Source organism: Meriones unguiculatus, chromosome 3 (assembly GCF_030254825.1).
Source record: "Meriones unguiculatus strain TT.TT164.6M chromosome 3, Bangor_MerUng_6.1, whole genome shotgun sequence".
Taxonomy (NCBI): domain Eukaryota; kingdom Metazoa; phylum Chordata; class Mammalia; order Rodentia; family Muridae; genus Meriones; species Meriones unguiculatus.
The window spans coordinates 30,563,355-30,579,731 of NC_083351.1; the positions used below are offsets into that span (position 1 = coordinate 30,563,355).

A 16,377-nucleotide genomic window follows, 5' to 3' on the forward strand; every position below is an offset into this window, starting at 1 on the left:
TGTGTGTGTGTATTTGTGTGTTTGTGTTTGTGTGTGTGTGTGTGCAGCTTGTGTTGGTGAGAGGAGGAAGTCACATCCCCTGAAACCACAGTTCGATAGAGCTTTGAACTGTCTGGGCCCCTGGACCAGCAGTCACTGCTCTTAAGCTTTGAGCCATCTCTTCACCCTGTACCGTCCCTTTCTGCCTCTACAGCTGGCATTTGTCAGGTGACACATGGATGAATGGGACTCTGTTTCAGCCTCCACCATGTGGATGATCCCAGGGCAGAACCAAAGTTGGGTTTCTGAGTTCATCCTGCTTGGCTTCTCCAGTGACCCCACAACCAACAGCATCCTCTTCACAGTGTTCCTTCCCATCTACCTGAGCTCAGTCCTGGGCAACGGGCTCATCATCATGCTGGTCAGCCTGGACACACAGCTGCGCACTCCCATGTACTTCTTCCTCTGCGTCCTTTCCCTGTTGGATATGGGCTATGTCACCACCACCATGCCCCAGATGCTGGTTCACCTTCTTGCTCACTCTCAGACCATCTCCTTTGCTGGCTGCTGGCTGCAGATGTATGTGTTTAGTGCCCTTGGTATAGCTGAGTGCACCTTATTTGTTGTCATGGCTTATGACCGATATGTGGCCATTTGCTATCCCCTGCGTTATACTGTCATCCTTAACTGGGTGCTGTGCACGTGGCTGGCAGCCGGAACTTGGATCTGTGGCTTCTTTTCCTCTTTATTACATACTTTCTTCACCATGAGTCTGCCTTATTGTGGGCCCAACAGGGTGAACCACTATTTCTGTGAAGGTCCTTCAGTACGTAGCCTGGCTTGCATGGATACCCACGTCATCGAGATGGTGGACCTGGTCCTGAGTGTTTTTGTGGTTGTTACTCCAATTTCCCTCATTTTGGCCTCCTACATTCATATCGCTATGGCGATTCTCAAGATCAAGTCAACCCAGGCCCGCTGCAAGGCTTTCTCTACCTGTGCCTCCCACCTGACTGTGGTCACATTCTTCTATGCTCCAGCCTCTTATATCTACATGAGGCCCAAATCCAGCTACTCCTCTGAGCGAGACAAGCTGGTCTCACTCTTTTACAATGTCTTCACAGCCTTGCTCAACCCTGTGGTGTACAGTCTGAGGAACAAAGACATCAAGAGGGCATTTCTCAAGGTGATGGGACATGGTAGGGTGGAGTGGTGAACCAAGATCCTGGCAAAGCTGGAATTAGAGTGTTCACTATTTCATAAAAGGACAGTGTCTCTATTGTGTGAAACTGACCTGTGCATTGGAACCAATGCAGCACTTTGTGATTGGGAGGAACCATGGTGAACCCAAGGTGGCTCTATTGATTGACAGGCCATACTTGAGAGTAATTCCAAACACCTCGGTAATCTTACTGAATCCCACCTGGAATGGTTCATTTGCTGCTCATGTTTGTAACTCTGGGTTGGGACTAACCTTCTGTGCTCTCACCTCCATCCTAAAAGAGGAACCTTCTATCCAACATGTCATCCTCTAAGAGAAGGAAAGGAACAGTGGACACTCTTACCATGACTCAGCTTCTCTAGCATGGCCTGCTTATTTTTTCACACATTCTTTTGGCCACAGCAAGTAGTATGGTCCAGCCTGACAACAAGAGGTGGGATGCTTTTTGTCTGTAGAGAAGCAATACAAGTTATGTGACCAAGGTGTGATATGTTGGTTCCTCTACCGAGAAGACAGCAAGTAATGTGTGCCATGTAATCTGGTGTACTTCACAGGAAACAACAGCATATATGTGAACCAACAATAATGTACTGACTGTGGATACCATGATAGTGGAGACAGCAGAACACAGAGGCAGTGTATGCTAAACAGTATGTGTTGTCATGACAAAATTAAGCTGACAGTTTGTGTCACAGAACCAAGAAAGAGGCAATACATTATAATACAATACAATACAGCACAATACATTATAATACAATACAATACAACACAGTACAGTGCAGTGCAGTGCAATACAATACAAACTTCACACATAAATTCAATGTGATCTATGGTCATCATCATCATGTCTCTGTCAAATGATGCAGTGATGGAAGTGAAGGGAGCTGGGTCTTCATCATAATCTCCCAACTTCTGCTCTACTGTGCAGGCAGCATTCAGGGTCTCACCTTTGACTCCTGACACTGGTTCCCTTTGTATTCTTTGATGGTGGTGGGTGTAGGTTACCTATCATATTCAGATCAGCTCTTCCGTGACAAATCAGCAAATTCCTCTCTGATTCAGTGACTGAACTATTCTTCCCTATGAGACCTCAGCTCTTCCAGTTTTATTTGCTGACCGCGTATTTTGGAGAGTGGGTGTAATGAGAGTTTTGGTTTCTTAAGCAACCCCATTATTTTGGAGTCTTTGCTCCCGTTGCTCATCACAGACACCAGCTGACCCCGCAGATTTGGGTCCATGGCCAGCCTTGAGCGAATGTTCATTGCTATCAAGCCAAATGGTGTGCAGCACGGCCTGGTGGATGAGATCTTCCAGTGATCCGAGCAGAATGGGTTCTGTCTTGTAGCCATCAAGTTCCTTCTGGCTTCTGAAGAACACCTGAAGCAGTACCACATTGAACTGAAAGGCCATCCTTTCTTCCCAGGGCTGGCAAAGTACATGAACTCGGGGCCTGTGGTGGCCATGGACTGGGAGGGGCTCAATGTGGTGAAAATAGGCCAAGTGGTGCTGAGATAGACCAATCCCACTGATTCTAAGCCAGGAACCACTCAAGGGGATTTCTGCATTCAAATTGGCAGGAACGGCACTCACAGAAGCTATTCGATAGAATTGCTGAGAGAAATCCATCTATGGTGTAAGCCTGAAGAACTGATTGACTACAAGTCTTGTGCCCATGATTGGGTGTATGAATAGAGGTGGACAAATTAGGGTCCTTCTCAGCACTACTGACGATGGATCCCTGTGCACACAGCTCTTCATCCACTGAGTAGGTGGATCATTTTTCTTTTTTTTTCTTTTTTTTTAAATTTTTCATCAATTACACTTTATTCATTCTGCATCCCCCCATAAGCCCCTCCCTGCTCCCCTCCCGATCCCACCCACCCTCCTCCCTCAGCATGCATGCCACTCCCCAAGTCCACTGATAGGGGAGGTTCTCCTCTCCTTTCTGATCTTAGTCTATCAGTTCACATCAAAAGTGGCTGCATTGTCCTCTACTATGGCCTGGTAAGGCTGCTCCCCCCCAGGGGGAGGTGATCAAAGAGCAGGCCAATCAGATTATGTCAGAGGCAGTCCCTCTTCACATTACTATGTAACCCAATTGGACTCTGAACTGCCCTGGGCTACATCTGTGCAGGGGTCCTGGGTTATCTCTATGAATAGTCCTTGATTGGAGTATGAGTCTCTGGGAAGTTCCCTGTGTTCAAATTTTCTTGTTCTGTTGCTCTCCTTGTGGAGACCCTGTCCTCTCCAGCTCTTACTATTTCCCAGTTCTTACCTAAAATTCCATTCACTCTGCCCAACAGTTGCCCATCAGGCTCAGCATCTGCTTTGATAGTCTGTAGGGCAGAGGCTTTCAGAGGCCCTCTGTGGTAGGTTCCTAGGTTACTGAACAGAGGACCCAGAAATAAACCCACACACTTATGGACACCTGATCTTTGACAAAGACGCCAAAACCATTCAATGGAAAAAAGATAGCATCTTCAACAAATGATGCTGGTCCAACTGGATGTCTACATGTAGAAAAATGAAAATAGATCCATACTTATCACCCTGCACAAAACTGAAGTCCAAGTGGATCACAGATCTCAACATAAAACCAGACACATTAAATCGGCTTGAAAGAAAAGTGGGAAATACCCTAGAACTCATTGGTATAGGAGAAAACTTCCTGAACATAACACCAACAGCACAGGCTCCAAGAGCAACAATCAATAAATGGGACCTCATGAAACTGAAAAGCTTCTGCAAAGCAAAGGACACCGTCATCAAAACAAAGCGACCGCCTACAGATTGGATCATTTTTCTTAAACAACAAAGACTTTGGAACTGGGGGGAAAAAAGAAACCCCAGTATGTTATGTGAATACGTTTTTGTTTTAATCCCAGATGTGCGGTATGGGGCTGCTTCAGTTTGTTCACAGACTTTAAGTATGATTGTCTGATGCATGGGCAGGGGTGTGATTTTTGCCAGCTGAAGACTGTTTAATTCTGGGGACTCTGAGAGGGTGTAAATGGGAAAGCTCCAAGAGGGACCTGTGGCAACTGCTGCCCCAGCTGCTGCTAGTTTCCTTTGTTGCATTTGTTGGATTGCTGGCTTGTGGATAGTCTGACAACAGAGATTGGGCTTGCCCCTAGGAACCTGATACCCCTAGTCATCAGGAAGAAGCCTAAAGAGGTTTATGCCCCTTTGCCTGTAGCACCTATTTTTTACAACTGTTTTTTTTTTTTTTTTATCAGTTACATTTTATTAACTCTGTATCCCAGCCGTGTCCCGATCCCTCATTCCCTCCCAGTCCCTTCCTCCCTCCCTCATCTCCACCGTGCCCCTTTCCAAGTCCACTGATAGGGGAGACCTCCTCCCCATTCATCTGATCCTGTTTTGTCAGGTATCTTCAGGACTGGCTGCAAAGCCCTCCTCTGTGGCCTAACAGGACTGCTCCTCCCTTCGGGGGTGGGGAGACCAAAGAGCCAGTCATTGAGTTCCTGTTAGAAATAGTCCCTGTTCCCCTCACTTTGGGAAACCAATTGGTTACTGAGCTACCACAGGCTACATCTGAGTGGAGGTTCTAGGTTATATCCATACATGGTCCTTGGTCGAATGTCAGTCTCAGAAAAGACCCTGTGCCCAGATATATTTGGTCCTTGTGGAGCTCCTATCCTTTCCCCATCAGACTAACTCCCCTTCTTTCTTATGATTCCCTGTACTCTGCCAAAGGTTTGGTCATGAGTCTTTGCTTTGAAAACACTGCTAGTTACTTTATTGGAGTTTCCTTTTCCTCTACCTCCCTTCCCATCCCCCAACACTAGATAGGAGAGAAAGAAGGTTAGAAGGGACAGAGAACATAGACTTCTACAGGCTTATATCCTTGGAGCAATTCCAATTTTCACAGTCAAGATACAGAACAGTCCAGCAAACCAGTGAACCAGCAAATGCAGCAGCCATCTAACTTCTCAGAGAAGCGTTCTCCTCCCTCTCTCTCTCTCTCTTTCTCTCTCTCTCTCTCTTTCTCTCTCTCTCTCTCTCTCTCTGGCCTCTGGTATTACACTCCCTCAGAGTCCTCAGAATGAAACTAACTGCAGCTAGCAAAGACCATGCCCTCTCTGAGGCAATCATTAACTGTGGGGAAACTCAACGCAGCTCCATATCTCACTCGGGATTAAAAAAACATATTTACATAACATAACTGAAATTTAAAAGAAAGCAACATTTTCAGTATTTCTCATCTAACCTTTTTTTCCCCTCCAACCTACTGTTGGGGAATTGGAAGGGATTAGGGCAGATAAAGGTTGGAAGGGTGGTGGATATAAGAACCCAATAAAACAACTATACAAATATGCCACAAGTGGGTGCCCTTCATTCATATTAATACTCACTACAATTGTTTACTTACATGCTAATTTTTGAGACATCTCACATATCCTAGGCTAACCTGGAACTTTGCACATTCCTGAAGATAACACTGAATTTTGATCTCTTTACCTCCGCCTCTCCAATGCTGAAATTATAGGCCTGTGCCACAATATCTGAGGATATTTTTTCTTCTTTGATGATTTCCTTTGATTATAAAAATTTTCACTTCACTAAAATCTGAATCATGTTCAAACTCACAGAGACCCCCAGCTTCTCTCCTGGGATTAAAGGCATATCCCAGCACTCCTGTCCAAGCAGTTTGACTTCTTGTTATTTTGTAGTAGATTTAACATTTTTTTTCTTGATTCCATGTCATGACTATTTACTACTGCTTTTTTTTTGTTTTCTATTTTTCTTTTAGGTTTTTATTCGAATTTTTCCAACTTAACGGATAATTTATTTAAAGATTTACACAATGCACCCCAATCACATTCAATCCCAACCTTTGTAGGTTGCTTCCTGACTCTTGTGCCCTCCCCAGACAATAAAGGGAAGAAAAGAAAAGAAAAAAAAGTGACACCAACCCAATTTGTGTTGCTCATATACTTATTGTTAAACTCTCAAGTCCAGTCCCTAAACCATAACTGAGTCCTACCACAGCCCCATCCCCTGCCAGCGGCTATCAGCTGTAGAGAGAGATACACTATGTTTCCTCATGACAATGGTGGCCAACGTGGCACTGAAGAGCATCTGAGATTCCATATCATTCTACAGTTTTTTTAACCAGCAAATGCACCACACTAAAGAACTGTAGAACACAAACCCCAGAAAAATGTACTTGGTCATCAGGATGTGAAGGGTTTTGGAGCCTTTGTTTAACCCTCCCCCCCCCCTTCTTTTTTAACTGTATGGATAAAAATCTACGCTCAAGCATTCTATTTATTTATATGTTTAATTTATTTTATTTTTTCATGGTAAGACATTTTTAATTTAAAATTAAATTTACAATTTATTCACTTTATATTCTGATTGTATCCCCCTCACTCAACTCCTGCTGGTCCCACCCTCCCTTACTCTTCCCTCCATTCCCATCCCCTATTTCTCAGAAAAGGGAGCCCTCCTCCTCTAATATCTGACCCCAGCCTATCAAGTCTCATTAGGACTGCAGCATCCTCTTCCTCTGTGCCCTGGAAATGCTGTTCCCCCCCGCCATAAGGCTTCCTCATAAGAGCAAGAAACAGCCACTCAGTGACACATTCCCTACATTGACAAATGGTAAGATGGTCATTGGTGTTTGGCTTGAGGGAGAAGTGATAAAAGAGCAGGCAACAGAGCTCATGTCAAAGACAGCCCCTGCTCCTCTTACAGGGAATCCACATGGAGACTGAGCTACCTCTGAGCAGGGGATCTAGATCCTCTTCATGCATGGTCCTTGGTTGCTGTATCAATCTCTGCAGGCCCTCATTGGGCCCAGATTTGTCTTCTCTGTTGGAGCCAACAAATCAAGCATTCCATTTAATCAGATGCTATACATCTCACCTACATTCTCAGACACTCTGTCTTTGTTTCCAATATAAATTTGTTTGTCATTTTATAATTAACTTTTAATAGCAGCTGTATTTAAAGAGCAGCTCACAGAAACTTTAAACCTTATCAATCAACCACTCTAACCAAGGAAGAGCTTTACAGTCCAGTCTTCTCCTTCTGGATACCTAGGAAACGGAGACTCAGACAGAGAGACAGGAAGGGGAGTTGGGGTCATGGAACATAGGTCGGTATTTGTGGCAGGTGCAGGGCATGATCACATTTTATACTAGCAAGCCTAGAAGGGAAGAGTTTACTTTTGGAATCTTACAAAAAAGAGACCAAGGCAGAATACCAGGAAGTTCAAGAAAACATGCTTCAGAATTTGATATTTTGGTGTTGCAAATTTTTCACTGTTGGCAACAACAAGCTCCAGGAATTAAGACCTGTGAGACTCAAAATATTATTTACAAATACCTAGTATATTTAGCTAGACTCTCCTCTGACTAACTCATAATTTAATTTAAAATAACACATTTCTATTAGTCTGCATTCTGCCATATGGCTGGTTATCTCTGCTCAGGTGCCATGTATCTTTCCTCTTTCATGTCTTATCAAGCTGAATCTCACATGCCTGGTTCTATTCCAGAATCCTTTCTCTCTGACATATGTCACACATTTTATTCTACTTGTCATATAAGCTAGAGTTTTGTTTGTTTGTTTTTGTTTGGTTGGTTGGATTTGTTTTTTTCAAATAAGATTGCTCTGTGTAAGTTTGGTTATCCTAGACTCTCTTTGTAGATGAGGCTGGCCTCAAACTCACAGCAATCTGCCTGCTGCTCTCTTCCTGAGTGGTGGGATAAAAAAACATGCACCACCATGCCTAGCATGCCATAGGCATTTTTATTGACAGGTGTTGCATCCATGCAATATACTCAACAATTTGGTTCACAATTCTTATTTGCTTCCAAGAGAAATGAGCTGCTGGGACAGTTCTCTCAAGCCACTGCTGTGGAACTGCTGTGTCACTGGTGACTTCCATTTCTATTTCATGCTTGACTCTTTTTCTACTTTGTCTCTGTAAGTATTAGCATATTGACTCCATATGTGTATGCATGATCATACATGCCTGCTCCTATGGAGGGTCACAAGAGGCTACCAGATCCTCTAGAACTAAAAATATAGATGGTAGTGAACTGCTGTGTGTGTGTGTTGGGACTCAACAAAACTCAGTCTTCTGCAAGAGCAGCAAATCCTTTTCTCCTCAGCCCCCATTGCTGTCTCTTCCTAAGCATGAGAGAGGCAGGGCAACTTTCTGAGAAATTATACAGCAGAGAAGGGAGGACTTGATTTACCCCAGGGTGGTTGAGGAAGGAAGAGGAATTGTGACTCAAACATGGTCTCATTGCAAGTCATTGGGCAGTAAAAAGAATCACAATGAGATCAAGTGACCAGGTGTCACCTCCTATTCTCTGAGCTGCTCATATTCCCCAGTTAGTCTAGAAAAGGGAACAGGTCACCACTCCTTCAACCAAGGGTTGTTCCTCCTGCTCTGCTCCCAAGAGTCCTACTTATAGTGCTCTTGTTGACAGCTTCCAGGGAACCATCCTAGTATGTCTGCTGGGAACAGAAATAACTCCTTTCCAGCTTCCTAGGGGAGATTCAAAGAGAAGGCAGTGTCATAAAACCTCAGCGGCTGGTCCCACTGGGAAGAGGTGAAGATGTCTGAGCTTGCCTTTGTTAAGCAGGATTTTATAGGCAGCATCTTCTGAATGCAGGGCTGCCTGCTCCTTACAAAGAAATCCAGAGACTCACCCCCTCAAACTCCATACTATCTTGGAATGTTTTTGGAGGGTGGGATGACTAGAATCTCAAATAATATCTTTGCTTTACAGGCCTTCCTCATCAGAGCAAGAAACACCACTCAGTGAAACATTCCCTGGATTGGCAAATGGTAAGATGGCCACTGGTGTTTGGCTTGAAGATGGGGTTCAGGCATCTAATAGATGGCAGTTGAGAAGTATACTCAAACCATCCTCCTCCAGGTCCTCTGTGCGTACATCTCACACTCTCAGACCTTTTCCTTCATTACATGCAGTTCTTTCCTCTCTCTCAACCTTGTTTCTTTTTTTCCATCCTTCCTCCTTCCCCTCTTTTTAATTTAATAAATATTTATACAGAGTTTGTCCATTTCAAATCATGTTGATAAATAATGTGGAGTCCTCAGCTCAAAGATCTTAAATGAAGCAGAAAGTCTTATCCATGAGAGATGTTCAGTGTCTTTGAAGGAGACTTCCCACACCAGAGACACAGCCTGATGAACTTTGTGAGCAGAGCCATCATGATTATTTTCTTTGCGGGTGTAAGGCATATAACTCTCACACTTTGTAGCCTATCTTAACCTCAAACTCACTATATAGTTCTGTATTTCCTTGGATTCTTGACCCTAAACCTTCCAGATGTTGAATTTGTAGGTTGGGGCTACCATGAGTAGCAACATCTGGCCTGGAATTCGATTCTGATGTCTTTGTTTGTAGTGTTGGTCTAATACACTTGGGCCACCAGGTGTGGTAGGACATTGTAAGCTAAGTCAGAGCCGACTGGGCTGGGAAACCAAAATAGACTATGGATCACTACATGGTGTCCCCCATGTCCTGGAAATCACACATCAGATACCATTCCCTTGGATTTTTTTCTACTTTGACTACACCTTAGGGCATCCCACACCTAGCTAGACATGAAGAAAATCTCATCAGGAGACTTGGTCTGTGGCTACCGTGCAGCTCTGTCGTGGAAGCTCTGGTCTGAGCTGAATCTCAATGAGCTCAACTAGATTGAAACTGTGAAGGCTCTGCATTCTTTGCCTCTCACTTGAGAGCCCGTGTGCCAGGGCAGAGGAGTTTTGAGAGAGAGCCAGGCTCTGAGGGCAGACTGTCTAAACGCCCACTGCTAGCTGTAATCTGGAAGAAACTGTCCTCTTCAGGCCTTAGGATTTCACCTATAACCCATGGGCAAGAACATTTCCTTCAGTGAGTTGTGAGGTTAAGCTGAAGTTACAATATAAGTAGATTACACACATTGCTCAATAAATATTAGTTGTTTTTAGTATTGAAAAGGTCAACAACTCCCCCATTTCAGCTATACTCTATTGTAGATAATCCTTTTTAGTTGTCTGGGAATTCAATTAATAGGACAGGAAGAAAGAATCTTCTGGGAGTCTTCAGATAGCAACTTCCCAATGAACAAGAAATGCAGGGTGTCCTCTACCTGGGCTAGGGCTGGGAGTTGGTAGCACAACAGGGAAGGCCTCCTGGCTGAGCTGTGACCACAGACAGGGTGGACAACAGTGCAGGTGTTGGTCCCCCTCCATGGTGAGAAACTAAGCAAGTGCCTTAAAGTGTGAGGGAGGCAGAGGTATGCACTACTCGTGGAAATTACTGCCTGGAGAGAGAGGAAATTGAGGAAGCAGCCATGCTATGAGGATCAGTCTTCACAGAGCAGGCAGGTTAGGAATGACCTCTGCATCTGACTCAAATGACAGGTGTCAGGAACTCTTAAAAGTCTTTCAGCAGGAGCCAGATGGGACCTGCATGAAATTTTGGAAAAATCACTGCAGCAGTCACATGAAGAATGTGTTGACACAGACAAATGCCCAGCCCTGAGAAAGGAATGTGGAATAAAGTCCTGCCCTGAATACAAACTTATTTGCAATTGGTACCCTACTAGGGAAGGGAAAACCATTTTTCTCCATTAGCGTGTCAATTCATATATCAGTTGTACACAAAGTTAGGCCACATTTTCAGGAGTAGTTGACCAAAAGGAACCTGATCCAGGGTTTTTGTTCCTGTTTGTTTGTTTGCTTGATTTACTTTTTCTAAATATTTGTTGTTTGTTTTGTTTTGTCTTGAAAGTTTGGGAGGAGAAAGAACATGAAGTTGGGTAGGGAGGATATGATCAAAGTACATTGTAGAAGTTTTTAAATTAAAAAAAACTATATTGAAGGAGGAAAACTTAGAGGCAACGGACATGAAGAGATTCTGATAGAGTCATGCCAGAAGAGAAGATGGGTTCCTGACCTGGGTGAGAGAAAGGATGGCTGTGAGGGTCAGGAGAGGCAATGGGGACAGGAAAAGTGAAGACTGAGAATGGCCTGACGCCTCTCTCATGTCTCTACTCCCTTCAAAGGCAATTCCTGCTTTAACCACTGCCTGGCTGATTTTTCAGCCCTAGTTCAGACTATTTTGTGTAGTGTTTGGACATTTTCTTTACAGGTCTTTCCTTTGGCATATATTTGCATTGTTTATGTATTGCTTTTGTAAGATTGTATTTGCTCTTTTCATTTCTGGGCAATGTGCTAAGTGCTCAACTTTAGGGAACGCAGCCACGCGCGCACTAAAGGGATCATTTTCGTTGTCTCTCCCATTGGATCTAGTTACTCTTGTCAGTACTGATACATGTGATCGTAGCCATGCTGGCAGGTGGGTGGTGATGTGAGACTGAGAAGCAGAGGGTAGGCCTTGGCGCTGTGTTGTTCTTCTGGAAATTTTAAGACCAGTAAATGGTATTGAGAAGCTCTTAAGCTTCTCGGTGCTTTTTTACACAGCTGTCTTTGTGAACTGCCCTTTAAACACTGTTCATTGCTCTGGTGCAGTATCTGTGTTTATGTTTGTGTTTTTCTAAATCTTTGCATAGATATTTTGAGTACTTTGCTTTTGCTTTTCTAGATTACCATTATTTTTTCCCTCTATGGAACGTGTTCTTTTAAAGAAATCTTGCCATTGCCTACCCTACAATGATAAATGTATTTATCAGGTTTGATTCTAATAACTGGTTACTGTAGATTTACCACTAACATCTACATATACCTGGAACTGAATTTTTTGTGTGCAGAGGAAGTTAGGAGGAAAAAAGTCTTTTCCTGCACATGTATCACAGGATCTCTCAGCATTCGCTGGGAAGGCTACAGTGTCTCCAGCGCAGTGCACACATGAATTTCTGTCATTACTCATATGACTGTATGTGTATGGGTCTGTGTGTTACTGACTTTTGTTGTCTTCTTCATCTATTTCCTTAGTCTCTATTTTGGCATATGTGGTGTGTGTGTGTGTGTGTGTGTGTGTGTGTGTGTGTGTGTGTGTGTTCAGAGACCAACATGGACTCCTTCCTCAGTTTCCCCCTCCTCCTTCCTTGAGGCAGGGTCTCTCCGTTGAGCCTAGTGCTCATCATTTCAGCTAGTGAAGCTAGCCCTCTTGCTATGGGGATCCCCTGACTGTGCCTTGCCAGGCTGGAAGGAGAGTGTGAGGCAGCTCATGACCTGTCATATGTGTTATGTGGTGTTTCCAGGGGCTATGTGTGATGCTTTGTAGAGTCATCATTTTCCAGAACATGACTGTCAGCAGCCTCATTTGATAGGTGTGGAGACCGAGGTATTGGGAGTTTCAGTAACTTTAGAAGTGTGCAAAGAGTCTGAATACTTCTCAGAACCCACGTCCCAGCCTCTTTTTTCATTAAAAAGGATTGTTTTTATGTTATGGATATACTCTTTTTGCCTTCATTCATGTTTGCATACCATGTGTATTATGGCCTGTGGAGATGAGAGGAGGAAGTCACATCCCCTGAAACCACAGTTAGACACGGCTTTGAGCTATCTGGCCAACTGACCAGCAGTCACTGCTCTTAGGCTTTGAGCCATCTCTTCACCCTGTACTATCCCTTTCTGCCTCTACAGCTGGCATTTGTCAGGTGACACATAGATGAACAGGACTCTCTTTCTGCCTCCACCATGTGGATGATCCCAGGGCAGAACCAAAGTTGGGTTTCTGAGTTCATCCTGCTTGGCTTCTCCAGTGACCCCACAAACAACAGCATCCTCTTCACAGTGTTCCTTCCCATCTACCTGAGCTCAGTCCTGGGCAACGGGCTCATCATCATGCTGGTCAGCCTGGACACACAGCTGCACACTCCCATGTACTTCTTCCTCTGCGTCCTTTCCCTGTTAGATATGGGCTATGTCAGCACCACCATACCCCAGATGCTGGTTCACCTTCTTGCTCACTCTCAGACCATCTCCTTTGCTGGCTGCTGGCTGCAGATGTATGTGTTTGGTGCCCTTGGTATAGCTGAGAGCACCTTATTTGTTGTCATGGCTTATGACCGATATGTGGCCATTTGCTATCCCCTGCGTTATACTGTCATCCTCAACTGGGGGCTGTGCATGTGGCTGGCAGCCGGAACTTGGATCTGTGGCTTCTTTTCCTCTTTATTACATACTTTCTTCACCATGAGTCTGCCTTATTGTGGGCCCAACAGGGTGAACCACTATTTCTGTGAAGGTCCTTCAGTACGTAGCCTGGCTTGCATGGATACCCACGTCATCGAGATGGTGGACCTGGTCCTGAGTGTTTTTGTGGTTGTTACTCCAATTTCCCTCATTTTGGCCTCCTACATTCATATCGCTATGGCGATTCTCAAGATCAAGTCAACCCAGGTCCGCTGCAAGGCTTTCTCTACCTGTGCCTCCCACCTGACTGTGGTCACATTCTTCTATGCTCCAGCCTCTTACATCTACATGAGGCCCAACTCCAGCTACTCCTCTGAGCGAGACAAGCTGGTCTCACTCTTTTACAATGCCTTCACAGCCTTGTTCAACCCTGTGGTGTACAGTCTGAGGAACAAAGACATCAAGAGGGCATTTCTCAAGGTGATGGGACATGGTAGGGTGGAGTGGTGAACCAAGATCCTGGCGAAGCTGGAATTAGAGTGTTCACTATTTCATAAAAGGACAGTGTCTCTATTGTGTGAAACTGACCTGTGCATTGGAACCAATGCAGCACTTTGTGATTGGGAGGAACCATGGTGAACCCAAGGTGGCTCTATTGATTGACAGGCCATACTTGAGAGTAATTCCAAACACCTCGGTAATCTTACTGAATCCCACCTGGAATGGTTCATTTGCTGCTCATGTTTGTAACTCTGGGTTGGGACTAACCTTCTGTGCTCTCACCTCCATCCTAAAAGAGGAACCTTCTATCCAACATGTCATCCTCTAAGAGAAGGAAAGGAACAGTGGACACTCTTACCATGACTCAGCTTCTCTAGCATGGCCTGCTTCTCTTTTCACACATTCTTTTGGCTACAGCAAGTAGTATGGTCCAGCTTGACAGCAGGAAGTGGGATGCTTTTTGTCTGTAGAGAAGCAATACAAGTTATGTGGCCAAGGTGTGATATGTTGGTTCCTCTACCGAGAAGACAGCAAGTAATGTGTGCCATGTAATCTGGTGTAGTTCACAGGAAACAACAGCATATATGTGAACCAACAATAATGTACTGACTGTGGATACCATGATAGTGGAGACAGCAGAACACAGAGGCAGTGTATGCTAAACTGTATGTGTTGTCATGACAAAATTAAGCTGACAGTTTGTGTCACAGAACCAAGAAAGAGGCAATACATTATAATACAATACAATACAACACAATACATTATAATACAATACAATACAGCACAGTGCAGTGCAGTGCAGTGCAATACAATACAAACTTCACACATAAATTCAATGTGATCTATGGTCACCATCATCATGTCTTCTGTGAAATGATGCAGTGATGGAAGTGAAGGGAGCTGGCTCTTCATCATAACCTCCCAACTTCTGCTCTACACTGCCCCTTTGACTGCTGACAGTGGTTGCCTTTGTATTCTTTGATGGTGGTGGGTGTGGATTACCTATCATCTTTAGAGCAGCTCTTCCCTGACAAATCAGCAAATTCCTCTCTGATTCAGTGCCTGAACTATTTTTTTTCTTTACAAGGCCTCAGCTCTTCCAGTTTTATTCAATGACCGCATACTTTGGAGAGTGGGTGTAATGAGAGTTTTGGTTTCTTAAGCAACCCCATTATGGCTAGAGTCTTTGCTCCCATTGCTCATCACAAACACCAGCTGACCCCGCAGATTCAGACCATGGCCAGCCTCGAGCGAACCTTTGTTGCCATCAAGGCAGATGGAGTGTAGCATGGCCTGGCAGATGAGATCACCAAGCACTTTGATCAGAAGGGATTCTGCCTTGTGGTCATGAAGTTCCTTCTGGCTTCTGAAGAACACCTGAAAACAGGCCAAGGGATTCTGGGAGAGACCAATCCTCCTGGTTCTAAGCCAGGCACCATTTGAGAGGATTTCTGCATTCAACATGGCAGGAACATCACTCACAGAAGCTATTCGATAGAATTGCTGAGAGAGATCCATCTATGGTTTAAGCCTAAAGAACTGATTGACTACAAGTCTTGTGCCCATGATTGGGTGTATGAATAAAGGTGGATAAATCAGGATCCTTTTCAGCACTACTGATGACAGGCCCCTGAGCACAGCTCTTCATCCCACTGAGTAGGTGGATCATCTTTTCTAAAACAGTAAAGAATTTGGAACTGGGAAGAAAAACAAAAGAAACCCCATTATGTTTTGTGAATATGTTTTTGTTTTAATGCCAGGTGTGGAGTATGGGGCTGCTTCAGTTTGTTCACAGACTTTAACTATGATTCTCTTGTGCATGGGCAGGGGTATGATTTTTACCAGCTGAAGACTGTTTAATTCTGGGGACTCTGAGAGGGTATAAATGGGAAAGCTCCAAGAGGGACCTGTGGCAACTGCTGCTCCTTCTGCTGCTGCTGGTTTCCTTTGTTGCATTTATGGTGTTGATGGCTTGCTGGACAGTGTGATGACAAAGATTGGACTTGCCCCTAGGAACCGGATGCCCCGTGGTTATCAGGAAGAAGCCTAAAGAAGCCCAAAGCCCCTTTGCCTGTAGCACCTATTTTTTTTACAACTGTTTTACTTTATTGGGGTTTACTTTTCCTCTACCTCCCTTCCCATTCCCCAACACTAGATAGGAGAGAGAGAGAGAGAGAGAGAGAGAGAGAGAGAGAGAGAGAGAGAAGGTTAGAAGGGACAGAAGATGTAGGTCTCTATAGACTTAGTTTCTTGGAGTAATTCCAATCTTCGTAGTCAGGATACAGAGCAGTCCAGCAAACCAGTGAATCAGCAAATGCAGCAGCCATCTAACTTCTCAGAGAAGTGTTTCTCTCTCTCTCTCTCTCTCTCTCTCTCTCTCGCTCTCTCTCTCTCTCTCTCTGTGTGTGTGTGTTTCTCCCCTTCCCCTCTCTCTCTCTGGCTCTGGTGTCTATACTACCTAGGAGTCCTTGAGAGGAAACTAGCTGCAGCTGGCAAAGACCACGCCCTCTCTGAGGCAGTCATCAGCTCTGTGCAAACTAAAAGCAGCTCCATACCTCACCCCTGGAATTAAAAACGTATT

At 44.5% G+C, this 16,377-nt stretch overlaps 2 protein-coding genes and 1 pseudogene across 2 annotated transcripts; all 3 read left to right on the forward strand.

Annotated features, from left to right (window-relative positions):
- Positions 1-204: 204 nt before the first annotated feature.
- LOC110544635 (olfactory receptor 2A12-like) lies at positions 205-1,195 on the forward strand. The gene has a single exon (XM_021630538.2). It carries the CDS (start codon positions 215-217, stop codon positions 1,193-1,195), a length of 981 nt encoding a protein of 326 aa, XP_021486213.2. The 5' UTR covers positions 205-214.
- Positions 1,196-2,437: 1,242 nt separating this feature from the next.
- On the forward strand, positions 2,438-2,893 carry LOC110547442 (nucleoside diphosphate kinase B-like; annotated as a pseudogene).
- A 9,949-nt stretch (positions 2,894-12,842) lies between these two features.
- LOC132652742 (olfactory receptor 2A12-like) lies at positions 12,843-13,805 on the forward strand. The gene has a single exon (XM_060378668.1). The coding sequence runs from the start codon at positions 12,858-12,860 to the stop codon at positions 13,803-13,805; it is 948 nt and encodes a 315-aa protein (XP_060234651.1). The 5' UTR covers positions 12,843-12,857.
- Positions 13,806-16,377: the final 2,572 nt, after the last annotated feature.